The sequence below is a fragment of the Oncorhynchus clarkii genome, chromosome 14, assembly GCF_045791955.1.
Source record: "Oncorhynchus clarkii lewisi isolate Uvic-CL-2024 chromosome 14, UVic_Ocla_1.0, whole genome shotgun sequence".
In the NCBI taxonomy this organism is placed as follows: domain Eukaryota; kingdom Metazoa; phylum Chordata; class Actinopteri; order Salmoniformes; family Salmonidae; genus Oncorhynchus; species Oncorhynchus clarkii.
Window position 1 is genome coordinate 26,905,912 of NC_092160.1, and position 27,781 is coordinate 26,933,692.

Genomic DNA, 27,781 nt, shown 5'->3' on the forward strand with positions numbered 1-27,781 from the left:
AATATTGTTCAAATCTGTTCATATACACCCCCAGGAAGAATTACACTTTTTAAAACAGTTTCTGACAAGCGACCACTGTAGATATGGTCATTTTGACGTTTTCATAAATTCATAGAATGTTTGGGAATGATGTAAACTAAGGCCATTTGTGAAACTTCTATAGTATTATAGGGTGGGAAAGCAACCGTGTGTTTGGACAATTAAGACACTGCCGTAACTACAACCGAATAAGAACATCTGTCTTGTCAAGGACCGGAGTCTACACAGACCGGTGCGCTATAGCCAATCAGAGCTACAGTAGGCCTTTATACAAACAAGCCATTTGCCACACGAGTCTGCCATCATTCACTTTGAACTGTACTGTGCGTTTACAGGCAGTTACAACAGCACGACTTTAGATCATTAGAAAGCATTCACCAAAAGCAACAAAATACACCAAATTAATTTCTGCAAATACAGTGGGGCAAAAAAGTATTTAGTCAGCCACCAATTGTGCAAGTTGCCGCACTTAAAAAGAAGAGAGAGGCCTGTAATTTTCATCATAGGTACACTTCAACTATGACAGACAAAATGAGAAGAAAAAAAATCCAGAAAATAACATTGTAGGATTTTTAATGAATTTATTTGCAAATTATGGGGGAAAATAAGTATTTGGTCACCTACAAACAAGCAAGATTTCTGGCTCTCACAGACCTGTAACTTCTTCTTTAAGAGGCTCCTCTGTCCTCCACTCGTTACCTGTATTAATGGCACCTGTTTGAACTTGTTATCAGTATAAAAGACACCTGTCCACAACCTCAAACAGTCACACTCCAAACTCCACTACGGCCAAGACCAAAGAGCTGTCAAAGGACACCAGAAACAAAGTTGTAGACCTGCACCAGGCTCGGAAGACTGAATCTGCAATAGTTAAGCAGCTTGGTTTTAAGAAATCAACTGTGGGAGCAATTATTAGGAAATGGAAGGCATACAAGACCACTGATAATCTCCCTCGATCTGGGGCTCCACGCAAGATCTCACCCCGTGGGGTCAAAATGATCACAAGAACAGTGAGCAAAAATCCCAGAACCACACGGGGGGACCTAGTGAATGACCTGCAGAGAGCTGGGACCAAAGTAACAAAGCCTACCATCAGTAACACACTACGCCGCCAGGGACTCAAATCCTGCAGTGCCAGACGTGTCCCCCTGCTTAAGCCAGTACATGTCCAGGCCCGTCTGAAGTTTGCTAGAGAGCATTTGGATGATCCAGAAGAAGATTGGGAGAATTTCTCAACCAGCTTCATGAGGTAGTCACCTGGAATGCCTCAGAAATTGCAGCCCAAATAAATGCTTCAGAGTTAAAGTATCAGACACATCTGAACATCAACTGTTCAGAGGAGACTGTGAATCAGGCCTTCATTGTTGAATTGCTGCAAACCACTACTAAAGGACAACAATAAGAAGAAAAGACTTGATTGGCCCAAGAAACACGAGCAATGGACATTAGACCGGTGGAAATGTGTCCTTTGGTCTGGAGTTCAAATTGGAGATTTTTGTTTCCAACTGCTGTGTCTTTGTGAGACGCTGTGTGGTTGAACGGATAATCTCCGCATGTGTATTTCCCACCGTAAAGAATAGAGGAGGAGGTGTTATGGTGTGTTTTTTTGTTGTTGCTAGTGACACTGTCTGTGATTTATTTAGAATTCAAGGCACACTTAACCAGGATAGCTACCACAGCATTCTGCAGCGATACGCCCTCCTATCTGGTTTGGGCTTAGTGGGACTATCATTTGTTTTTTCAACAGGACAATGAACCAACACACCTCCAGGCTATGTAAGGGCTATTTTACCAAGAAGGAGAGTGATGGAGTGCTGCATCAGATGACCTGGCCTCCACAATCCCCCGGCCTCAACCAAATTGAGATGGTTTGGGATAAGTCGGACCGCAGAGTAAAGTAAAAGCAGCCAACAAGTGCTTAGCATATGTGGGAACTCCTTCAAGACTGTTGGAAAGGCATTCCAGGTGAAGCTGGTTGAGAAAATTTCAAGAGTGTGCAATGCTGTCATCAGGGCAAAGGGTGGCTATTTGAGGAATCTCAAATCTAAAATATATTTTGATTTGTTTAACACTTTTTTTGGTTACTACATGATTCCATATGTGTTATTTCAAAGTTTTGATGTCTTCACTATTATTCTACAATGTATAAAATAGTTAAAATGAAGAAAAACCCTTGAATGAGTAGGTGTTCTAAAACTTTTGACCGGTAGTGTACTTCCAGACACAAATGAGAGAACACTTCACTCTGACCATTTTACTCATCGTAGCAGAGCTGGTTAGGCTGTTTACATGTTATCTAGAGCGATCTTGACTAATTATTACTTTTTTTGACAAAAATTACTGACAACGGTCATATTTAGTGGGTGATGCTCATTCGTAAATTCATCAGTTGTTCTTCGCTCTAGCACACTCGGAGTAGATAGTAGAAATCTGAGTAGATAGCCAGAGTGAATTTGCGAAAGCAAGAGATATGCTAACTGGATAACAGTCATTCAAGTTCTTTCTAGCTAACCAAATGACACCTGCGTCTCTAGCTCGGTATAGCCACCGAGAAACGATATGAGGGAAAAAAGTAATTCACTCACCCACTCCTCCAATGACATGACATCCTCCTAGCAGCTAGCTATCTAGCTAACGTTAGGCTCCGTGTTTTTAGCTTGCTACATAAATAGATATGCTAGCATATTAGCCACGTTATAACTGACTTGTAATCATTGCCCTTGCTAGTTTGATTGTATTGATATTCCCAGCCTTAGTTACTTTTGTCCATTTTTTGTCATTGAAACTGAAACAGTGCATCCAGAATGGAGGCAGCAAACAATGTACCAGACCAGCTGTGATTTACAACCTGATAGCAATATTTGTTAGATTACCAAGAAATGTATTGGTGAATTATATTGATCATGCATTGAACTGCATCCATCTATTCTGCCAACAATGCCTTAGTGTACGTGATGCAACATTGAGTCAAATACAACCTATTTTTAAAAACTCTTATCAAGTTGGTTTTTGTAGCATAAACTGGGAATTTTATATTTTTCGATGATATTATGATTGTCTGTTTATTTCATATCTGCAAAGTAGTTAAAACGCTGTAGTTCCACTTTAAACTTGGTTAATTTGTGTGCTAAACGTGAAATGCTTTTTTTGCAATGGGAAGTAATAGTTGTAAATTTCAATTGGGAAATGCTTAATGGTTGTGTTTTTATATTCTTATGATTGGGACCTACTAGCTTATTATGTCTTAGTTTATGTACTGCTTATCCTTTAACATCATGCTGTGTGTGACTGCTGTTTTTCCATCGGCCCTATGCAGTGGTGTAGCGGTGCCTGGTCTGTATGGAGGAGTGGGCCAAAATCCCTGCTGCAGTGTGTGCAAACCTGGTCAAGAACTACAGGAAACATATGATCTCTGTAATTGCAAACAAAGGTTTCTGTACCAAATATTAAGTTCTGCTTTTCTGATGTATCAAATACTTATGTCAAGCAATAAAATGCAAATTAATTACTTAAAAATCATTTTTGTTTTAGATTCCGTCCCTCACAGTTTAAGTGTACCTATGATAAAAATTACAGACCTCTACATGCTTTGTAAGTAGGAAAACCTGCAAAATCGGCAGGGTATCAAATACTTGTTCTCCCCACTGTTGGTGGACAGATAAATACTTAGCATTAGTTTACTGACGATGGTACTGTTTCTACAGGGCTCCCTGGTGTCTCTTTAACTGTGAGTTCAGCGGAGGAGGCAGTGTGGACTTCAGTTTGTCACCCCTAACTTTCCTGTCACAGGCGGTCAAAAGAGTAAGTCTTATAGGCCACAGAGGATGTAAAGAAGAGAAGAGGGAGTGGCCCACTATCGGCCCTGGTCTAAAGTAGTGCACTATATAGCGAATAGGGGGCGATTTGGATGCAAACCTAGAGCTAGTCTGCTTCACTGTGTACGCCTATAGACTTCTCTATACTTAGAAGGGGATGATGAGTGGAAAAATGTATCACTACCCATGTGACTTTAAGTGTTATAGAAGATCATCTGTAATATCAATATGTCGCAAACCAGATCTAAGGCCATTATAATTGTTCTTCTCCCTCTGCATCTGTCTGGCTGCTATGTGTAGTAACTCAGCCTGCTTAGATATAACATTACATTTCAGACTAATAGGTGTCGTCAAACACAGTTGCTAGTCTCTCTTTCGACCCTCCTCTTGTAAGATTGTTTAGGGACAGAAAGACAGTTTGCGCCTCCATTACTATATAGTAGGTTGAGTTTAATATCTGCCCAGCAACAGTGATTATTAGATGACATGTGATTGTGTCCTGAGTCTCTACGCGTTTAAATAGACAGTCCAATTCTGATATTTTAACCAATCGGACGAGCTCTGAAAAAGACAAGATGTCAAAAGATCTGATGTGATTGGTTAGTGGGACCAATCAGTGGGAAAAAGTTCAGAATTGGGCTGAATGTCTAAATGCAGCCTATGGCTCAAATGATGTTTTATTCAGCCTGTTTCCTGTATTTGATGTCTTATTCAGCCTGTTTCCTGTATTTGATGTCTTATTCAGCCTGTTTCCTGTATTTGATGTCTTATTCAGCCTATTTCCTGTATTTGATGTCTTATTCAGCCTGTTTCCTGTATTTGATGTCTTATTCAGCCTGTTTCCTGTATTTGATGTCTTATTCAGCCTGTTTCCTGTATTTGATGTCTTATTCGGCCTGTTTCCTGTATTTGATGTCTTATTCAGCCTGTTTCCTGTATTTGATGTCTTATTCAGCCTGTTTCCTGTATTTGATGTCTTATTCAGCCTGTTTCCTGTATTTGATGTCTTATTCAGCCTGTTTCCTGTATTTGATGTCGTATTCATCCTGTTTCCTGTATTTCCTGTATTTGATGTCTTATTCAGCCTGTTTCCTGTATTTGATGTCTTATTCAGCCTGTTTCCTGTATTTGATGTCTTATTCAGCCTGTTTCCTGTATTTGATGTCTTATTCATCCTGTTTCCTGTATTTCCTGTATTTGATGTCTTATTCAGCCTGTTTCCTGTATTTGATGTCTTATTCAGCCTGTTTGATTTGATTTGCCTGAATTTGAAAACCAAACAACATGAATGTAGCTCTAAACTCCATATTATATTCTTCACACTCCAATATGGTGGCCGAGCATCCCACTTGGATCATAGCATTTAAATTAGAATATCTATTGTACTGCATTTCTAGCTACATGGACCAGGCCTGCAGACTGTTGTGATGGCACAGATAGCCAGCCCACCGTGCAGCCAACTGCTGTGTCTGGTATCTCACACTAAGGTGAGAGAGGAGGGGATAGAGGAGGGATGGCTGATCAGTGAACCCCCAGGCATGCAGGGCTGTCTAGGTATGAATACATACCCCTGGGGGGTCCTAACAAAGGCTGCCCCCCAGCCTCCAGGCTCCACCATATTGAGACATTCCTTCATACGGTTGCAGCTGAATGGCACCGTATTACCTATACTGTGAACTGCATTTAATCAGGGCCCAGCTCTGGCTAAAAGTGAACTGAATAGGTAATAAGGTATGTGAAACCTAAGTTAGCCTATAGAGAACAGTGTTACAGTGTGTTGGTTGGTTGACTCTCAGGGACTCTATAGAACAGTGGGTTGGTTGACCCACAGGCCCTCTAGAGAACAGTGTTACAGTGTGTTTGTTGGTTGACTCTCAGGGACTCTATAGAACAGTGGGTTGGTTGACCCACAGGCCCTCTAGAGAACAGTGTTACAGTGTGTTGGTTGGTTGACCCCCCCAGGGGCTCTAGGTTACAGTGTTTTGGAAGGCTGGCCCCCGGTGCCTCTAGAGAACAGTGTTACAGTGTTTTGGTTGGTTGACTCTCAGGGACTCTATAGAACAGTGGGTTGGTTAACCCACAGGGCCTCTAGAGAACAGTGTTACAGTGTGTTGGTTGGTTGACCCCCCCAGGGGCTCTAGGTTACAGTGTGTTGGAAGGTTGGCCCCCGGTGCCTCTAGAGAACAGTGTTACGGTGTGTTGGTTGGTTGACCCCCCCCCCCCCAGGGGCTCTAGGTTACAGTGTGTTGGATGGTTGACCCACAGGGCCTCTAGAGAACAGTGTTACAGTGTGTTGGTTGGTTGACCCCCAGGGACTCTAGAGATCAGTGTTACAGTGTGTTGGTTGGTTGACCCCCTAGGGACTCTAGGTTACAGTGTGTTGGATGGTTGACCCCCGGGGACTCTAGAGATCAGTATTACAGTGTGTTGGTTGGTTGACCCCCCAGGGACTCTAGGTTACAGTGTGTTGGATGGTTGACCCCCAGGGCCTCTAGAGAACAGTGTTACGGTGTGTTGGCTGGTTGACTCCCAGGGCCTCTAGAGAACAGTATTACAGTGTGTTGGTTGGTTGAGCCTCTAGAGAACAGTGTTAGTGTGTTGGTTGATTGACCCCCAGGGCCTCAGCAGGTCTCCACTGTGTCACAAATGTCACACAGAGATGTCAGATGGTCCAGCACCACTTCAGGCAATTGAATACATTTTTGGTGTAATTCCTATTTCTGAATAATGCTTAAAATACAGGATACAATCTTGCACATGATGTGCAAAACCCAGGGCATGGCCTACAACAATTACTTAATTGACATGTTATATGTCCCTAATAGGTTGATTGAGTCTTAATGGAACACATTACTTGAGTGGGGTAGTCAGTAAAATATACTATTGAAAGCATGCCTCCTCCCATATCATGATCTATATCTCCCCTCCTTCTCTTCTCCTCCCACAGCCATACCTCCCTCTCCACAACCACACTCCCCTTCTCTTTCCCACTCAATTCAAATTGAATTCAATTCAAAGGGCTTTATTGGCATGGGAAACATATGTTTACATTTCCAAAGCAAGTGAAATAGGTAATAAACAAAAGTGAAATAAACAATAAAAAATGTACAGTAAACATTACACTCACAAAAGTTTCAAAAGAATAAAGACGTTTCAAATGTCATATTATGTCTATATACAGTGTTGTAATGATGTCCTGTATTTGATGTCTTATTCAGCCTGTTTCCTGTATTTGATGTCTTATTCAACCTGTTTCCTGTATTTGATGTCTTATTCAGCCTGTTTCCTGTATTTGATGTCTTATTCAGCCTGTTTCCTGTATTTGATGTCTTATTCAGCCTGTTTCCTGTATTTGATGTCTTATTCAGCCTAGCCTGTTTCCTGTATTTGATGTCTTATTCAGCCTGTTTCCTGTATTTGATGTCTTATTCAGCCTGTTTCCTGTATTTGATGTCTTATTCAGCCTGTTTCCTGTATTTGATGTCTTATTCACTCTCTCCCTCTCTGCCTCCCACCAGCCAGACCTCCCCCTCTCTGTCCTCCTCTCCTCCCCGAGGCAGACCCCTGGGTGGGGTAATATCCTTGCCATCAGTCACTGATCAGGGACCCAGTGGCAGGTTTATGGCATGTCCAGCAGAGAGGGAGAAATAGGGGAGGGTTGAGAGAATGAATGAGTGATCTACAGGGGAGAGGAGAGAGACAATGGAATAGTATTCTGCTATGTTTCTCCTGGTCATGCTCTCTTTCGATCTCTCTGAAAACCGTTAAATTTATTTTAGTGTCACATAAAATCATTGTAACAAATAGAGCGCATCATAGTCGTCGGTGCATGTTCATAGCCAATCAAAACAATGTCCTTCTAATAATTTAGGTAAAATTGAAATGTTCCTGAAACGCATGTTGCCGATAACTACCATCCAGTTTGTAGCATCTATCCAAAAGATGGAGTGCAGCTTTTAAGTGACGATTACTTCATCACACATCAAAATGTTGCCACGCCATCTTTCATAATAGGCTACAATTAATTACATTGAGATGCATTCCTGACCATAGTCTTGTCTTCACAATGTAGCGTTCCACTTTGATTTATTGTGATGCAGTTGCATTAACTTTAAGTGTGACAACGTACACGGTCACAACAGTGACCCGGATTACCATGGCAAACACCTATAAACACACCGGTAAGGAGGCCTCCTTCAAAAGGCTTGATCCTCATTCCGATCCTTAAACATGCCGTCGATACAACGTCTACATCAAAGCGCTGTTAAATCAACGTTGAACCTGAGCCCTGGTGGAGGTGTGAACGGCTACATGGTAACAATCCCCTTCTAGTGTATTCACCACTGCCTGCCTATTCACCTATTATTTTACTGAGTGAATTTAGTGTTGTTCTAATTAGTTTTGCAGAAGGATAAAATGCAGTCATTGAGCAAAAATAAATACATTTTCTTAACTGTTTATTCATCAGAAGATTTGTATGTAGTCCCATAAATAATAATTGAGAAGCAAAAACAACGAAGTATATTTTATATTTGTTTATTAAATATTTCCAATGAGTCACATACATAAATATATAATTTACATCCATATAGCCTACAATAAGACAAACGTGGGTGGGTGACGGGGGAAGTGCAGAACATTTCACATAATCACGTGGAGTGGAGGACAGTCTTTGTGAATAAAGATAGATTTGAAATAAGACAAAACTCATGATTTAACATTTGCCATCATAATAGTTTGCATAGAATAAAACCACAGGCCTCCCTCTTTTCATTCATTTAGGTCCTCGGTATCTCCTTCTGTAGTTGTGTCCGTGGCCTCCCTCTCTTCTGGCACACACGTGTTTGACCATCACTTGAGAGCAGTTCTCACACTTGACCGTGCAGCACCATTGGAACTTACAGTTACAGCTGCTGACTATCTCTGTCCGCCTCTCCTCCACCCTCAGGCCACACTCATGGCACAGTCGGCGGCAGCTCCTCTTCTCCCACTGGTTCAAGCCCTCGCCTTGCTGCAGGCACTCCCTGCCCTCAGTACCGTGAAGGCCCAGGCTGGCGTTCTGACTACAGTAGTCCGGAGATTCCTCCAGGTAAATGAGCTCCGTTCGGGCGATGCTGCTGAACGCGTCCGCAATGGCGCCCCTGTTGTCGGCGCTGTTCCCCGACCTCATCCGCCTCTTGTCCATTTCCAGTTTCTGCGCCTGGTCGTGTTTGATTTTGAGGTAGTTGCCGATGTCTCTGAAGTCAGACAGCTGCATCCAGCAGGTCTGAACGGAGCAACTCTCAGACATACCGTGGCACCTGCAGATGCGCTTCATGGTGGCTTTCACCGCCTGATCAACAGACACAGAAAATGGGCATAGTGGGTATTAACTCAAATGTGATTGAATTAAAGCACACAACCAACGCGTCACAACATGGCCAATTAATGTGTAATAACAAGATTAACCAATGCGTAATACCATGGTCAACCAATGCGTAACGCCATAGCTCTCCATGGAGCGAAATAACTCACCAGTCTACCGGCCTCGTTGTTATGAAGGTTGACAGCCGCCCGTGAGTCCTGGCCAGTCTCAAGCGCGTCCACGTACTGTTTTGACATCCTTTCCCCAAAGTCCAAGTTATCACTGCAACCGCCCCACAACCACCCACGCCCCCCTGTGGACAGGAGACAAGCAAAAACATGTATGGGCACACATAGCAGGATGCAATAATATTATCACATTCAGGTCTACTCTCTCAGTGCTGTGTGTGTTACCAATTTGACCATTTCTCGAGCCGTCACAGCCGCAGTTGTCCAGGTCTCCGAGACTACAGTTGCGGGTCAGTGTGTACATGACACCTGCTGCACTGATCGCGTGCACGAAAGAGGTCTCGCTCGTAGCTACAGAAACAGACATCAAACGTATAAATATGTATTCAAATATTTCACAATGTCAGGTAATTATCAATTCATTTTTATGTATTATGTAGCCAAAGCCTCGAACACACCTACAACGTTATGTATAAAATGGTACTCTGCATAATCTGGATATGTGTGCAACAAAAGCTCAACATTCACCTTCTGCTACCATTTCTGTCAAGCCATCTACTCATACATTCGATTTATCCAACATATGCACGACACACAACGCACTGCAACTGTCTCTGCAACGCAATGCTGCTTCTCAACTCGCATACATGACATTTTATGCATTAGATTTGACTTATTGGGTATCAAAGCTCTGTACCGCTTCGAAGGCCTTTATGAGTTGACAGTTGGAGCGCACTCTCTGGGCAGTTCCACCTGTCCCAAGCAAACTGGTGTTTACATTCCTGGATCCCGCTCTGCGCGCCCACTTGCACGCTACTAGCATACGTCAGATAGGCCTGAGGGGCACACGGATACGGAGAGGGAGAGAGCATGTTAAATCCACTATTGAATATGCTAAAAAATAAATAATAATAATCCAAGTGACATTTGGATGAGGTTAATAATTTCCTGATACTTTTGAATTCTCATTAAATTGTGATGAAAATGCTATTAAAGTAGGCTATGCATTCGTCTATCATTACGCACTACTGAAACGATCCTATTGAAAGAACATCAATGTTTCGTGCACTCATGATGTCAGGAGTACCTTTTGAGAATCTTTGCATAATAGTTTGGAGCACTTGTTTTCCCTAAGGTTACTTATAAAGCAAACAATTCGAATACACATCTTACCTTGGGTCCAGTCATAAGAAAATTGTTCACGGCCCTGAAAGAACAAATAAAATATAGCCTGAAACAACCTTTTAAAACCGAGACACTAGCTAAATGAAAGCTAAAAACGTTATAAATAAAATGTGTTAGAAGTGGGGTCTTACCAGGCATGTCCAAGAAAAGTTTTGTGGAGAAGGAAAAGCACCAGGAGCCAGAGGAACGAACAGAAGACCATTGTTAGTGTTTTTACCTCCGAAACTAAGGGAGAGATCTGGGAATGTGATGAGGACACGCAGCTTTCACCTTTTAATTTAAGAGAAGGAATCAGAAACAAATGGAAACCTTGTCCTTTGTCTCGGGGTTCCGAGGACGCTGATTGGACAATGGCCACATAAATAAGACTGGAGGAAACGCCTATTGAGAACTTCAAAGAGTGTCAGGACAAGACAGTTTATTTTCTTCCCTCAGGCGATGACACCAGCGGCCAGATTAATGAGATGATCCCAGCCTCCCGTGGAGAACTCGCCCTCAACACCATCAATAAACAAAAACAGACTGCGACTCAGAATATTGAAAGCGACAAACTTCGTCGGCAAAGGAAGTACATTCAGAACAGGACTCGAAATAAGATTCAAATATTTAATATGCAATTCCCCGTATAAAAATAAAAACGTGATAATGACACTTAAAACAATGTCATAATTGATATAAAAAGAGGACACACCGAATGTACGCATAGGCCTCTAACCCATTTAGACAACCATATTCCTCCCTGTACACCCCCAAAGTGACAAGTAAACTTAAAGGTGCATTAACAAAATAACATTGTGATGATAGACATTTATCAAAGGAATATATATATATATTTTAGAACATATCACATATCTTATTCGATTGTCAAAATGTTAGCCTATAAAGTGCATTTTTAATAAGGGACAAAAGTGGAAATAGTTTGTCACCCGATGTGGGATGGATGAGAATATGTTGATCATAAACAAGTTACAGGAGAAATCACGTGTAAAATGTTTGGGTAACAACATACAAGACATACAATCCCAGACAGATGAACATGGATCAAATGAACTGTAATAAAACATGTTTTAAATAGCGAATATTAAAATAAACTGTCCCCTTCATAGTTATCCTCAAGTATAGATAACCACAGACTGTGCAGGCGCAAATCAACTGCGCTGCACGCGGGGCCTTCTCCCACTTTTCCTTGTGCTGTTCTGAGGCCTGCGCACTCTCTCCCTGCGCGCACAGTAGTATTTGGTCACGACCTGCGTGCACCGCTCGCACTTGACCGTGCAGCACCAGTGAAACTTGCAGTTACAGCTGCTGACTATCTCAATCCGCCTCTCCTCGACCCTCAGGCCGCACTCATGGCACAGCCGGCGGCAGCTCTTCTTCTCCCACTGGGAGAGGTTATTTTCCCCTTGCAGACACTCCCTCCCCTCGGTTCCCTGGAGCCCCAGGCTCTTGTTCTTGGTACAGTAGTCTGGAGATTCCTCCAGGTAAATGAGCTCCGTCCGGGCGATGCTGCTGAACACGTCCGCGATGGCGCCCCTGTTGTCGGCGCTGTTCCCCGACCTCATCCGCCTCTTGTCCATCTCCAGTTTCTGCGCCTGGTCGTGTTTGACTTTGAGGTAGTTACCGATGTCTCTGAAGTCAGACAGCTGCATCCAGCAGGTCTGAACGGAACAGCTCCCGGAGACGCCGTGGCACTTACAGGCTCGCTTCATGGTCGCCTTGATCGCCTAGAGAGAGCTTCAGTCAGTTATGGATTCAATAATATCTCAACAGTTCATTTGTAAGTTTATGTTCGATCTGATAGGCTAAAAATAACGAAAAACTCCACAACGAATCTAAATGATAACCAAAATAGTTATCCAGTCCAAACAGATGACATTGGCCTGCAACTGTACATAACAACTTACACGAACAGTATACACATATAGGCCTACCAATGGCAGTATAGCCTGTATGAGACGGCAGTATAGCCTGTATGAGACCGGCAGTATAGCCAGTATGAGACTGGAGGTATAGACTGTATGAGACCGGCAGTATAGCCTGTATGAGACCTATAGCCAGTATGAGACCGGCGGTATAGCCTGTATGAGATCTGTCACTCACAAGTCTACCGGCTTCATTGTTGTGCAGGTTTACAGCTGCGCGCGAGTCGTGTCCGTTCTCCAGCGCATCCACAAACTGTTTGGACATCTTCTCCCCAAATTTCACGTTATCACTGCAGCCCCCCCAAATCCAACCCCTACCACCTGGAGAGAGACAATGCAGGGTTAGTCTATGCAATTATGTCCATGTCCAAATATTACTGCTCTTATTTCTGTCAAATTTCAGTGTTGTCTTCTGTGCGCCCATTTTCGGTTCTGTGCGTAATGGTGTAAATGTGCGCAATTCTGTTATTTGAGCATATAATAAATGGTCACATAATTCAAATAGGTTGCTACACTCAATGTTATAAAGGCAGATGGTAATGGTATATAAACTCACCTATCTGCCCAATATTGGAGTCATCACATCCACAGTTATCAAAATCCCCCATACTACAGTTCTTGGTGAGAGTGTACATCACCCCCGCAGCACTGATGGCGTGGACGAAAGACGTCTCTCTTGTGGCTGGAATTTAAAGAGATCGTGGTTGTCAATGTTATGGTTAACACATACCGTAATGATGTGATGACATCGGTAAATATTAGACGCTTGTAAATTGCTATGCGTAATTTCCTCTGACATACTCACTACAAGCCTAGTCTATTTGCCATTGGAAAACATTTATTTCGAGGGATTAGGTAGCCTATAGTATGCTGCATCGTAAATATATTCTCACCACTGCGCAGTCCATGAGTTGATAGTTGGAGCGCGCTCTCGGGGCAGTTCCACCTGTCCCAAGAGAACTGGTGTTTGCATTCCTGAATCCCGCTCTGTGCGCCCACCTGCACGCTACTGGCATACGTCAGATAGGCCTGAGGGGCACACGGATACAGAGACAGAGTAAATCACAGATTCTCGTACTTTATCAGGATTGAACCAGACATTTAATGTGTTATGTGTTTTCCAACTTGGCCTCTGTGTTTGAGCTATTCATTTGTTGTTATTAGAAAACACATTTCCCGTTAAATTACAGCGAAAACATTTGCAACGTAAACCATAAGGGCTATTTTAACCAAACAGTCTAAGTGCACGAGCCCAAAAAGTAAATAAAGATCCGCTACCTTTGGTCCAGTCATCAGGAAGTTATTCACCGACCTATGGTAAACAGAAAGCAAACCCAGTCAAGACATGGTAATTGTGCCATCGTGTAAACTGACCCCCCCCCCCCCCCCCCACACACACACACACACACTGCCAATATAACTGATCATGGCAGAACTGTTGAAATGCCAAAGACAACAGGTTTTTTAAAAACCTACCATGCTGTAGCGTACAGAACATGACAACACATGGACAGGATCAGTGATGTCAGCAGCTTGCACGGTCCCATGGCAGCTAATGAGTCTTCTGCGTCCAAAACAACGGCTTCCGTGGAGTATCCCAAGCCTAAATACTGAGGCGGGCGGTCAGAGAAAGAGAGAGAACGAGTATGCTAGATGCAACTGAGCTCTGTGACTGGATCGTAAAGACATTTATAGTGTCGTTGTGTTTGATTGACAGATTTGTTCTGTTGGTAACATTTCACTGTGAAAATGCGGCAACCATGTCATTGAATGCCGTGTTCTATAGACACATAGGAAACACGTCGGTGCATAACAGCACTTCAAAGCTTCCGCACAGACACAGTTTTATCAGCCCCACCATCCATCCCTTCCATTTCCCAGAGGTCACTCTTTATATACTTTTCCCACGAATAAGTGTATCAAGTGCTAAATTGCAGAGCTTATTATTAGTGGTGGTAGCATGATTAGTATTCAATTGGGTTCGGATCTATAGGCCTACAATACACATTCAATTAGGACGTGTAGCCTAAACGTGCAGCCATTTCTGGATGTGAAATGGGCACTCGCATGGATACACATTCCAAACAACACTATATGGTTGTTGGCTCAACATTTAAATGTATGCATTTACGTCGCTGTCTTTTACCTGGATATACACGGATGTAGTGTGTAAGAACATAGCCTATATTCCATTCAAAGTACACTAGAACAGGCCTATATAGAGTATATTGTTCCTATAGGTATACACTTGGCTCTTCAGGGTAGGCTTATTCTCTATACCAATTTATGAAATGTCATAATATATTACTTTAGAAAAAATAGATAGTATTTATAATCAGACTGAATGTGTGTGTGTCCCCTATACTGACTTCATGCCCTAGTGAGTCTCCCGCCCTGTCCGTCTGTCTGACCTGGTAGGAGCTCTGTTCTTGGGGAACTAACACTGCGATCTGGGGGGCTGGGTGACTACAAAGTCATAAATTCATTCAGCCCCGTTCGCTAAGAGTCATGTAAATAAAGCCTCACACATCCGCGACATTGGCACCGTCGCGATAATAAGATAATAGCCGATTCCATGGGAATGAAGTCGGTGTGAAAATAGTCTGGAATCTAAGGAGAGGATGGGTATGTGAAAATAAATAAACGAGAAACAATGTAGGCGATCTGTAAGAAATGCAATATTGTTGACAATACCCTGTATTTTAAATAGCCTAGGCCTAATGTTGAAACAAAAACATATTAATTTAAATCCTATAGCTTAAACATATGTTAACAAATTGGCACAAGTGTCTTCTGAATGATGGGTAAACTTGATATTCACTGACATTATTCTTATTTCAAATCACCCGTTATCATCTGTCAGTTTCTGTTAGGCCTAATTCACATTCATATCTGATTTGATATGAGAAAGATTAGCTTGTGATCCCTATTGATTACCATTGGCCTAGTTTATAGTTTCCATTTCAATCAGATCGCTGGGGCATGTTAAATCCTCTATAAGCCACTCAAAATCCCCTAAAACAACTTCTCACTCCACGGTCAGACAATAACCAAGTCCTTGTAGGACAATAGAGGCGCGAGCAGGTGACGATAATCCGCACTAATTAGATATCGGCCACTTGACTGTTCCACTGCAGCTGAAAGCTACATTTCCCACACCTAGCCGAGGAAAATAAAAGGAGATTAAACGATGATCTTTGATGGCTGATCTCAACCCATTTCTGTCTTACAAATAGGCTTTGCCGCTACTGGCTTTATGGGTTCATAACAACCTGTAAAACAATAGTCCATCAATCTGGGCGTTATTTTACATAGATGCTATATAAACATCGAAACTTCATCAAAAACAGAAGCTCATTGCGAAATAAACCAATCAATATTGATCGTGAATGAATCAATAGGCTATTATTTAAATTCATTACAAGTTGATAAATCATCCCTACAACTCAAAAGAAACATCACATATTGATCATTTAAAATTATATCAAATAAGTACGCTAATATAGCCTAGTAACGTGCTCACCTTTCGGCACAGGTATTCCATGTTCTCTTCCTCTCAGGACTCAGGTGTTGCTGATGGTCAGTGTGGATGACTCTCAGAGACAGACATACATGCTTTACATTGATTGCATACAAACAGGAATAGAAAATAATAGTAGTGGACATGGGGGATTTCTGGGGCTAATTAATATACAATACACTACAGCCAGTACACGTTGATTAAGTGATGTGTATTATCCAACGGACTGGTCCAAAGCACTGGACATCGACCCGCATCACGATTAAGATAAACATGTAAAACGCGTTTTAATTAAATTGTTCTAACTGACGTTTCAGACTCATTAGGCGCGTCCATGGTGTGCTGATTGGCGATTTACGCAGCGGTTATTCACCTCAAATTGACTAGGCTAGGCTATATTTACGGTGCAGGGTGTGATTAACGGAGTCATAAAACTGATAAAGGGAGCTGGAGGTGAGAGGCTAGACGTGCCAGGACTGGCGACGCCAGCGACCCATGTGCCTCCACCAAAACAGCGATAGCACTGCAGATAGTTCAAAAGAAAGCATACCTCACAAACTATTACACATGAGCCTGGGGTGGCCCAAGCCTTTTGGGTGCCCTAAGCACGGCTTGGTTGGGGGGGCCCCACACCTACATCTTATTAACAGACATATAGGAGCAATTAGGGTTAAGTGCACTGCTCAAGGTTACATCAACATATTACTCACCTAGTCAGCTCAGGGACTCAAACCAGCAACCTTTTGGTTACTGGCACAACATTCCGCTAGGCTACCTGCCACCCATAGGGCATTGGTTAAAAGTAGTGCACTTAAAACATTTTAGTGGCCTCCCTCTTGACAGTGGATATGAACATTTCACTTTTAAAGTCCATTTCTTGCTATTCTACACATTTTTCCATGGGAAAGACCGTTTAAGCTAATTTCCTAATTTCCTGCCAGTCTACACATTTCCTAAGGATTTATGCCATGTTTACATGATCTGAGTGAGAATGACTAACAAAATCAATGGGGGGCCCCCTTGAGGTCAGGGCCCCTGGGCACGGTCAGTATTCGGTTGTGATTACTACAAGTTTAGATAGATTGGTAGTTAGTCTAGCCAACTAACAATTGTTAATTGACATGGCTAATTGAATGACTATCAGTGACAGACATAACAAGAGAACAACTAATGATGCACATCTACGGCTGGGCGACATGGCCAAAATATATCACGGCATTTAAAAAAATGGACGGTATAACAGTATAATACACTATATTTATGTTTTTGATTAATAAAAGTTCTACATTTGCTTTATGAGTAGTGTGACCCTAGGGTAGCAACACATATATTCTAAATTATTTCAATGGGTCTTTCTCCTTTCTGATTGGTTTATACTGTTTAATTAAACTTCAACCTAAAATCATTTCCTGCATTTCCATCAATTTCTACATTTCCTGCACTCATTTCAGATCATTTGTATTTTTAAATTATTGTGACAGGGTAGGAACCAAGGTGTTTCCTAGGGGACCCTATAATCTTTGACTACATTGAATGTTTTCTCTTAGCTACTTCATGTAGCTAACATATTCATGCTTTGCGTATTCCTCTTTGATTTAGAAAATACTGTTGCACAAACAACATGCTGATTTAGGTGTACACCATCACTGGCATTATCAGGTTGTAAAGTTAATTATGTTTTCTCTGACTCAGTATGCTTATTAGCTAGCTGGTAAGCTAACTAGCGATTAGCATTAACGACTATCAAGATTTAGGCCCAACTTGCTAAGAAAAGACAAACTAGCTGTTTGCAGATGTAAGAAACACAAACTAATATTGTAGTTGTAGAACACTAGTGGGATTTATATTAAGAAGCAAAGTGAAAATGGCATCGTTGTCATCAATGTCGTTGCATGTGCTGCATTGACCATGCAGACTGAATACAAGTGTCTTAAGGTCAAGCAACAACAAATACGCTCCTTGAGTGATGGGGTGGGGCTTTGGTCTGTGTGGAATGTGTCAAGGAGAGAGAGCCGAGAGAGATCAATGAAGTAGTGAAGTAAACTATAAAAATGGACGTTACACGTATCACTTTAACAACCCAAACATTCAAATACCGTTATAGAAGGTAAAGTAAAAACCCAAACCGGTCTGTGCATCAATACCGGTATATCGTAAAATACGGTATAACGCACAGCCCTATGCACAACCACATTTTGAAAAGCACCTGGTGTATTCTACTATTCTAACGCTCAATACTAAATTGAGACCCTGAGTTCCTACATTTTTTAAAACAACACTTGATCAGGGGACGCCTAGCTGCTGGGGGCCCTAAGCGACCACTTATATCATATATGCCTGGAACCAGCCCTGCATTAAAACAATACAATAAGATCTGAATGAGAGTCATAGGAACTCGTTATCAGTGATACCAGTCTCCCTTACAGGTGTGTGTATACCAAGAAGTATACGGGCAATAAATGTAGCTCTGATTGTTGGACTGAGATTTTGACCTGGTTTTCAATACTACAGTGATATCAGGCTTGTAAATGTATTAATTATGATTCAAGAAATGTCTAAACTGTAGTTGTGAATGTGCTGATTTAACTTCTCTCCCAGGCAAAGCTGTCTGCAAAAACCCACTATAGCCATGATAATTCCATCCATTCAAGAATCATGTATTATTTAATTTATTGTATTGGTAGCCTAATTTTGTATATGTGTTCTGTGTTTGTCTAATGCACTATATATTCTCAGTAGGGACTGTCCATACCCCCTTTGAGACTGCTATATTATTCTCAAACATCAGAAATCATCAGAGAAAGTCAGACTCAAATCTGTTGTTTTGTATTACACTCTTTTGTCTTTATTTCATAAAGAAAAGTAACAAGTGCATTATGAAAACACCTCCATAATCCTCCTCCTCTCCCCGACCTCTCTCAGCCTGGATGTCTGACTTGATTTGGTAGAGGCTAGGGGGTAAGGGCTAGGGGGTAGAGGCTAGGGGGTAAGGGCTAGGGGGTAGAGGCTAGGGGGTAAGGGCTAGGGAGTATGGGCTAGGGGGTAGAGGCTAGTGGGTAAGGGTTAGGGAGTAAGGGGGTACATGCTAGGGGGTAAGGGCTTGGGGGTAGAGGCTAGAGAGTAAAGCTAGGGGGTAAGGGCTAGGGAGTAAGGGCTAGGGGGTAAGGGCTAGGGAGTATGGGCTAGGGAGTAAGGGCTAGGGAGTAAGGGCTAGGGGGTAAGGGCTAGGGAGTAAGGGCTAGGGGGTAAGGGCTAGGGAGTATGGGCTAGGGAGTAAGGGCTAGGGAGTAAGGGCTAGGGGGTAAGGGCTAGGGAGTAAGGGCTAGGGGGTAAGGGCTAGGGAGTATGGGCTAGGGAGTAAGGGCTAGGGGGTAAGGGCTAGGGGGTAGAGGCTAGGGAGTAAGTGGGTAAAGGCTAGGGGGTAAGGGCTAGGGGGTAGAGGCTAGGGAGTAAAGGGGTAGAGGCTAGGGGGTAAAGGGGTAGAGGCTAGGGAGTAAAGGGGTAGAGGCTAGGGGGTAAAGGGGTAGAGGCTAGGGAGTAAAGGGGTAGAGGCTAGTTAGAGGCTAGGGAGTAAAGGGGTAGAGGCTAGGGGGTAAAGGGGTAGAGGCTAGGGAGTAAAGGGTTAGAGGCTAGTTAGACGCTAGGGAGTAAAGGGGTAGAGGCTAGGTAGAGGCTAGGGAGTAAAGGGGTAGAGGCTAGGTAGAGACTAGGGAGTAAAGGGGGTAGAGGCTAGGTAGAGCCTAGGGAGTAAAGGGGTAGAGACTAGGTAGAGGCTAGGGAGTAAAGGGGTAGAGGCTAGGTAGAGACTAGGGAGTAAAGGGGTAGAGACTAGGTAGAGGCTAGGGAGTAAAGGGGTAGAGACTAGGGAGTAAAGGGGTAGAGACTAGGGAGTAAAGGGGTAAAGGCTAGGGAGTAAAGGGGTAGAGGCTAGGTAGAGACTAGGGAGTAAAGGGGTAGAGGCTAGGTAGAGACTAGGGAGTAAAGGGGTAAAGGCTAAGGAGTAAAGGGGTAGAGGCTAGGGAGTAAGGGGTAGAGGCTAGGGGGTAAAGGGGTAGAGGCTAGGGAGTAAGGGGTAGAGGCTAGGGGTAAAGGGGTAGAGGCTAGGGAGTAAGGGGTAGAGACTAGGGAGTAAAGGGGTAGAGGCTAGGGAGTAAAAGGGTAGAGGCTAGGGAGTAAAGGGGTAGAGGCTAGGGAGTAAAGGGGTAGAGGCTAGGGAGTAAGGGCTAGGTGTTGTTTCTGGCCCAATACTGGCAGCCAGGCTACAACTATATTCCCCTGATGATAGATAGACCCCTGTGAAGATATCAATCTGTGTCCCAAATTACACCATATTCTCTATATAGTGGACCAGGTCAATATTATTGCACTATATAAGGAATAGGGTTACATTAGGGATGCATCCCATGTACCCTCCTCCACTACTGCATCTCCCAGGGCCCTACAGCACCCTGTTATACAATACAAAGTAACTTCAAGTAGAATACTGAGACAAACAAAGTGCTTTTGTTGGTGGCATCTCTGCCTCCTCTCCTGTTTTCCTCCTCACGGCCTCTTCACCAAGTCACATCAAGGCGTTGCGTCCCCTTTCCTTTCCTGTTCAATGGCTGAAACAGAAGACAGGAAGACATGCATGTCAGTGCACACACCTGTATGGAGATTTGAATGTGAGTTGGGCTCCGGTGGTGTGTGGTTGCATTGCAGAGACGATACAGTGTCTGTCCCAAATGGTACCCTGTTCCCTATATAGTGCACTACTTTGACCTGGGCCTAAAGGGAGAGAGTGATGTTGCTGATTCAGTGATTTGTAGTAGACAAGTGTTTGTATATTGCAGGCCTAAAGGAAGGTTGACAGCGGTCGAACTGACCACCTATGAGAGAGGGAGAGATCCACAAAGAATTAGAAAACAAACCCGATTTTGATAAACTGCCATATTTACTGGGTGAAATACCACAGTGTGCCATCACAGCAGCAATATGTGTAACCTGTTGCAAGAAAAGGGCAACCAGTGAAGAACAAACACCATTGTAAATACAACCCATATTTATGTTTATTTATTTTCCCTTTTGTACTTTTAACTATTTGCACATCGTTACAAGACTGTATATATACATAATATGACATTTGAAATGTCTTTATTCTTTTGGAACTTCTATGAGTGTACAGTTTACTGTTAATTTTTATTGTTTATTTCACTTTTGTACATTATCGAATTCACCTACTTTGGCAATGTTAACCTATGTTTCCCATGCCAATAAAGCCCCTTCAATTGAATTGAGAGAGAGAGAGAGAACTGCAGAGACAAATCTTCCCCTACGACACCCTTTAAAACACATGATCACTCACTCTCTTTGGTTGGCAGGGGGTTCTTTTCTATCGTCTCAGTCTTCTTCAGTTTGGTCTTGTCAAAGCAGGTGATCTCTGTCAGGTCAGGTTTGTCAGACATAGTGGCTGTGAAGGAGAGAGAGATGGAGCAGGGAGAGAGAGATGGAGCAGGGAGGGAGAGATGGAGCAGGGTGGGATAGAGAGATGGAGCAGGGAGGGAGAGAGGGAGATGGAGCAGGGTGGGATAGAGAGATGGAGCAGGGAGAGAGAGATGGAGCAGGGAGGGATAGAGAGAGATGGAGCAGGGAGGGAGAGATGGAGCAGGGTGGGATAGAGAGAGATGGAGCAGGGAGAGAGAGATGGAGCAGGGAGGGAGAGAGGGAGATGGAGCAGGGAGGGAGAGATGGAGCAGGGAGAGAGAGAGATGGAGCAGGGAGGGATAGAGAGAGATGGAGCAGGGAGAGAGAGAGAGATGGAGCAGGGAGAGAGAGAGAGATGGAGCAGGGAGGGAGAGAGAGATGGAGCAGGGAGGGATAGAGAGAGATGGAGCAGGGAGAGAGAGAGAGATGGAGCAGGGAGGGAGAGAGAGATGGAGCAGGGAGGGATAGAGAGAGATGGAGCAGGGTGGGATAGAGAGAGATGGAGCAGGGAGGGATAGAGAGAGATGGAGCAGGGAGAGAGAGAGAGAGATGGGGCAGGGAGAGAGAGAGATATAGCAGGGAGGGAGAGAGAGATGGAGCAGGGAGGGAGAGAGAGATGGAGCAGGGTGGGATAGAGAGAGATGGAGCAGGGAGGGATAGAGAGATGGAGCATTGAGGGAGAGAGGGAGATGGAGCAGGGAGGGAGAGATGGAGCAGGGAGGGATAGAGAGAGATGGAGCAGGGAGGGAGAGAGAGAGATGAAGCATGGAGAGAGAGAGAGATGGAGCAGGGAGAGAGAGAGATGGAGCAGGGAGGGATAGAGAGAGATGGAGCAGGGAGAGAGAGAGAGATGGAGCAGGGAGAGAGAGAGAGATGGAGCAGGGAGGGAGAGAGAGATGGAGCAGGGCGGGATAGAGAGAGATGTAGCAGGGTGGGATAGAGAGAGATGGAGCAGGGAGGGATAGAGAGAGATGGAGCAGGGAGGGATAGAGAGAGATGGAGCAGGGAGAGAGAGAGAGATGGAGCAGGGAGAGAGAGAGAGAGATGGAGCAGGGAGGGAGCGAGAGATGGAGCAGGGAGGGATAGAGAGAGATGGAGCAGGGTGGGATAGAGAGAGATGGAGCAGGGAGGGATAGAGAGATGGAGCAGGGAGGGAGAGAGAGATGGAGCAGGGAGGGACAGAGAGATGGAGCAAGGAGGGATAGAGAGAGATGGAGCAGGGAGGGAGAGAGGGAGATGGAGCAGGGAGGGAGAGATGGAGCAGGGAGGAATAGAGAGAGATGGGACAGGGAGGGAGAGAGAGACATGGAGCAGGGGGAGAGAGAGAGATGGAGCAGGGAGAGAGAGAGATGGAGCAGGGAGGGAGAGAGGCAGAGAGAAATCATCATGTGTCAGTTATTTAACCTTTGCTGGTCCCTGTAAGACCAGCTGACAAATAATCTACACAGGCAGAATCTTGCGTTGGGAACGTTGGCACCCACACACCTCCCCTTTCCTCTCATCTAGGATGACACCATCCATTCTGCCTCCACCATGACACCATCCATTCTGCGTCCAACATGACACCATCCATTCTGCCTCCAACATGACACCATCCATTCTGCCTCCACCATGACACCAGCCATTCTGCCTCCACCATGACACCATCCATTCTGCGTCCAACATGACACCATCCATTCTGCTTCCAACATGACACCATCCATTCTGCCTCCACCATGACACCAGCCATTCTGCCTCCACCATGACACCAGCCATTCTGCCTCCAACATGACACCAGCCATTCTGCCTCCAACATGGCACCATCCATTCTGCCTCCAACATGACACCAGCCATTCTGCCTCCAAAATGACACCATCCATTCTGCCTCCAACATGACACCAGCCATTCTGCCTCCAACATGACACCAGCCATTCTGCCTCCAACATGACACCATCCATTCTGCCCCCAACATGACACCAGCCATTCTGCCTCCAACGTGACACCATCCATTTTTCCTCCAACATGACACCAGCCATTCTGCCTACCCTGCTCTTTCTTTCTTTCTTTCTTTCTTTCTTTCTTTCTTTCTTTCTTTCTTTCTTTCTCTCTCTCTCTCTCTCTCTCTCTCTCTCTCTCTCGCTCTCTCTCTCTCGCTCTCCCTCTCTCTCTCTTTCTCTCTCTTTCTCTCTCTTCCTATTCACCTTCTAATCTCTGCATCCTTGCCTTCTTGTCTCTTCCTGAGTCTCAGCACTGTTCCACAATATTAAAATGCACTCCTGGCTAGCATTGCCCCTTTCATAGCCCAGCCCTACCTCAGCCCCATCAAAGCCCTAGTTCAGGCCCATCCCAGCCCTACCTCAGCCCCCATCCCAGCCCTACCTCAGCGCCATCACAACCCTACCTCAGCCTCATCCCATCCCTACCTCAGCCCCATCCCATCCCTACCTCAGCCCCATCCCAACCCTACCTCAGCCCCATCCCAGCACTACCTCAGCCCCATCCCAGCCCTACCTCAGCCCCATCCCAACCCTACCTCAGCCCCATCCCATCCCTACCTCAGCCCCATCCCAGCACTACCTCAGCCTCATCCCATCACTACCTCAGCCCCATCCCATCCCTACCTCAGCCCCATCCCATCCCTACCTCAGCCCCATCCCAGCCCTACCTCAGCCCCATCCCAACCCTACCTCAGCCCCATCCCAGCACTACCTCAGCCCCATCCCAGCACTACCTCAGCCTCATCCCATCACTACCTCAGCCCCATCCCATCCCTACCTCAGCCCCATCCCATCCCTACCTCAGCCCCATCCCAGCCCTAGTTCAGCCCCATCCCATCCCTACCTCAGCCTCATCCCATCACTACCTCAGCCCCATCCCATCCCTACCTCAGCCCCATCCCATCCCTACCTCAGCCCCATCCCAGCCCTAGTTCAGCCCCATCCCAGCACTACCTCAGCCCCGTCCCAGCCCTAGTTCAGCCCCATCCCATCCCTACCTCAGCCTCATCCCATCACTACCTCAGCCCCGTCCCAGCCCTAGTTCAGCCCCATCCCAGCCCTACCTCAGCCCCATCCCAGCACTACCTCAGCCCCATCCCAGCCCTACCTCAGCCCCATCCCAGCCGTAGTTCAGCCCCATCCCAGCCCTACCTCAGCCCCATCCCAGCACTACCTCAGCCCCATCCCATCCCTACCTCAGCCCCATCCCAGCCCTAGTTCAGCCCCATCCCATCCCTACCTCAGCCCCATCCCAGCCCTACCTCAGCCCCATCCCAGCACTACCTCAGCCCCATCCCATCCCTACCTCAGCCCCATCCCAGCCCTACCTCAGCCCCATCCCAGCCCTACCTCAGCCTCATCCCATCCCCACCTCAGCCCCATCCCAGCACTACCTCAGCCCCATCCCAGCCCTAGTTCAGCCCCATCCCAGCCCTACCTCAGCCCCATCCCAGCCCTACCTCAGCCTCATCCCATCCCTACCTCAGCCCCATCCCATCCCTACCTCAGCCCCATCCCAGCACTACCTCAGCCCCATCCCATCCCTACCTCAGCCCCATCCCATCCCTACCTCAGCCCCATCCCAGCACTACCTCAGCCCCATCCCAGCCCTAGTTCAGGCCCATCCCAACCCTACCTCAGCCCCATCCCAGCCCTACCTCAGCCCCATCCCAGCCCTACCTCAGCCCCATCCCATCCCTACCTCAGCCCCATCCCATCCCTACCTCAGCCCCATCCCAGCCCTAGTTCAGGCCCATCCCATCCCTACCTCAGCCCCATCCCATCACTACCTCAGCCCCCATCCCAGCCCTACCTCAGCCCCCATCCCATCCCTACCTCAGCCCCATCCCAGCCCTAGTTCAGCCCCATCCCATCCCTACCTCAGCCCCATCCCAGCACTACCTCAGCCCCATCCCAACCCTACCTCAGCCCCATCCCATCCCTACCTCAGCCCCATCCCAGCCCTAGTTCAGCCCCATCCCATCCCTACCTCAGCCCCATCCCAACCCTACCTCAGCCCCATCCCAGCCCTACCTCAGCCCCATCCCAGCCCTACCTCAGCCCCATCCCATCCCTACCTCAGCCCCATCCCAGCCCTAGTTCAGGCCCATCCCATCCCTACTTCAGCCCCATCCCATCCCTACCTCAGCCCCATCCCAGCCCTACCTCAGCCCCATCCCAGCCCTACCTCAGCCCCATCCCATCCCTACCTCAGCCCATCCCAGCCCTACCTCAGCCCCATACCATCCCTACCTCAGCCCCATCCCATCCCTACCTCAGCCCCATCCCAGCCCTACCTCAGCCCCATCCCATCACTACCTCAGCCCCATCCCAGCCCTACCTCAGCCCCATCCCATCCCTACCTCAGCCCCATCCCAGCCCTACCTCAGCCCCATCCCATCCCTACCTCAGCCCCATCCCAGCCCTACCTCAGCCCCATCCCAGCCCTACCTCAGCCCCATCCCAGCCCTACCTCAGCCCCATCCCATCCCTACCTCAGCCCCATCCCAGCCCTAGTTCAGCCCCATCCCATCCCTACCTCAGCCCCATCCCAACCCTACCTCAGCCCCATCCCAGCCCTACCTCAGCCCCATCCCAGCCCTACCTCAGCCCCATCCCAACCCTACCTCAGCCCCATCCCATCCCTACCTCAGCCCCATCCCAGCCCTAGTTCAGGCCCATCCCATCCCTACTTCAGCCCCATCCCATCCCTACCTCAGCCCCATCCCAGCCCTACCTCAGCTCCATCCCAGCCCTACCTCAGCCCCATCCCATCCCTACCTCAGCCCATCCCAGCCCTACCTCAGCCCCATACCATCCCTACCTCAGCCCCATCCCATCCCTACCTCAGCCCCATCCCAGCCCTACCTCAGCCCCATCCCATCACTACCTCAGCCCCATCCCAGCCCTACCTCAGCCCCATCCCATCCCTACCTCAGCCCCATCCCAGCCCTACCTCAGCCCCATCCCATCCCTACCTCAGCCCCATCCCAGCCCTACCTCAGCCCCATCCCAGCCCTACCTCAGCCCCATCCCAGCCCTACCTCAGCCCCATCCCATCCCTACCTCAGCCCCATCCCATCCCTACCTCAGCCCCATCCCATCCCTACCTCAGCCCCATCCCAGCCCTACCTCAGCCCCATCCCAACCCTACCTCAGCCCCATCCCATCCCTACCTCAGCCCCATCCCAGCCCTAGTTCAGGCCCATCCCATCCCTACTTCAGCCCCATCCCATCCCTACCTCAGCCCCATCCCAGCCCTACCTCAGCCCCATCCCAGCCCTACCTCAGCCCCATCCCATCCCTACCTCAGCCCATCCCAGCCCTACCTCAGCCCCATACCATCCCTACCTCAGCCCCATCCCATCCCTACCTCAGCCCCATCCCAGCCCTACCTCAGCCCCATCCCATCACTACCTCAGCCCCATCCCAGCCCTACCTCAGCCCCATCCCATCCCTACCTCAGCCCCATCCCAGCCCTACCTCAGCCCCATCCCATCCCTACCTCAGCCCCATCCCAGCCCTACCTCAGCCCCATCCCATCCCTACCTCAGCCCCATCCCATCCCTACCTCAGCCCCATCCCATCCCTACCTCAGCCCCATCCCAGCCCTACCTCAGCCCCATCCCATCCCTACCTCAGCCCCATCCCAGCCCTACCTCAGCCCCCATCCCAGCCCTACCTCAGCCCCATCCCATCCCTACCTCAGTCCCATCCCATCCCTACCTCAGCCCCATCCCATCCCTACCTCAGCCCCATCCCAGCCCTACCTCAGCTCCATCCCAGCCCTAGTTTAGCCCCAGACCAACTCAACTCAATCCTGCCTTGCTCACTTCATAACCCTGCTCTACTCAAATCCTACCACAGCACTTCTTACTCTCTCCATCTATCTTTTAATGAATTCATTCTCTATATCCTTCCATCCCTCCATCAGATCAGTACACTTCACTGTTCAGCCACAACCCAGATCCTTTGTTTCAGTACACAGAGACAAAGCTAAATTAATAAAAATGGGATGAGAGAGAGAGAGCGAGAGAGAGGAGAGAGACTGAGGCTTACCTTTGTTCCACACAGCAGTGTGCTTTAATCCTCCAGGGCAAGGTTGGAAAGAGATGGAGGTAGACAAGGCTGTGAGTGTCTTCCGGTTTCTGCACGTCTAGGTCTGCACCAGGGTGTGGGTTTAAGAGAGAAAAGGGGAGGAGGGAGGAGGGGAGATGGGTAGGAGGGGAGGAGGGAGAAACTGAGAGGGAGGGGGAGAGAGGAAGCACTAAAAGAAAGGCAGAGAGAGAGAGAGAGAGAGAGAGAGAGAGAGAGAGAGCGAGAGAGCGA

The 27,781-nt window shown here is 46.6% G+C and overlaps 2 protein-coding genes across 3 annotated transcripts; both read right to left on the minus strand.

Annotated features, from left to right (window-relative positions):
* Nucleotides 1-707: 707 nt before the first annotated feature.
* On the minus strand, nucleotides 708-10,589 carry LOC139366055 (protein Wnt-8-like). Of its 2 annotated transcripts, XM_071103140.1 has the most exons (6): nucleotides 10,560-10,574; nucleotides 10,084-10,222; nucleotides 9,612-9,737; nucleotides 9,369-9,511; nucleotides 8,676-9,186; nucleotides 708-736 (listed from the first exon to the last, which is right to left on the minus strand). In XM_071103140.1, exons 1-6 carry the CDS (start codon nucleotides 10,572-10,574, stop codon nucleotides 708-710), a joined length of 963 nt encoding a protein of 320 aa, XP_070959241.1. The 2 variants fall into 2 exon arrangements, with proteins under 2 accessions (XP_070959241.1, XP_070959242.1); XM_071103141.1 differs by lacking the exon at nucleotides 708-736 and having other exon boundaries at nucleotides 8,629-9,186; nucleotides 10,560-10,589.
* A 1,130-nt stretch (nucleotides 10,590-11,719) lies between these two features.
* LOC139366056 (protein Wnt-8a-like) lies at nucleotides 11,720-16,291 on the minus strand. The gene is made up of 7 exons (XM_071103142.1): nucleotides 16,017-16,291; nucleotides 13,970-14,103; nucleotides 13,772-13,805; nucleotides 13,387-13,522; nucleotides 13,050-13,175; nucleotides 12,672-12,814; nucleotides 11,720-12,295 (listed from the first exon to the last, which is right to left on the minus strand). The coding sequence occupies exons 1-7, from the start codon at nucleotides 16,035-16,037 to the stop codon at nucleotides 11,720-11,722; spliced, it is 1,170 nt and encodes a 389-aa protein (XP_070959243.1). The 5' UTR covers nucleotides 16,038-16,291.
* Between the last annotated feature and the right edge of the window lie 11,490 nt (nucleotides 16,292-27,781).

Coding starts and splice junctions, on each gene's coding strand:
- LOC139366056 (XM_071103142.1), bottom strand. CDS start 16,037: ATGGAATACCTGTGCCGAAAG. Junction 14,104..16,016: donor TGGAATACCTGTGCCGAAAG/GTGAGCACGTTA, acceptor CGCCCGCCTCAG/TATTTAGGCTTGGGATACTC. Junction 12,296..12,671: donor ACAATGAAGCCGGTAGACTT/GTGAGTGACAGA, acceptor AGCTCTCTCTAG/GCGATCAAGGCGACCATGAA.
- LOC139366055 (XM_071103141.1), bottom strand. Junction 9,738..10,083: donor TCATAAAGGCCTTCGAAGCG/GTACAGAGCTTT, acceptor CTGTTTCTGTAG/CTACGAGCGAGACCTCTTTC. Junction 9,512..9,611: donor CTCGAGAAATGGTCAAATTG/GTAACACACACA, acceptor TCCTGTCCACAG/GGGGGCGTGGGTGGTTGTGG.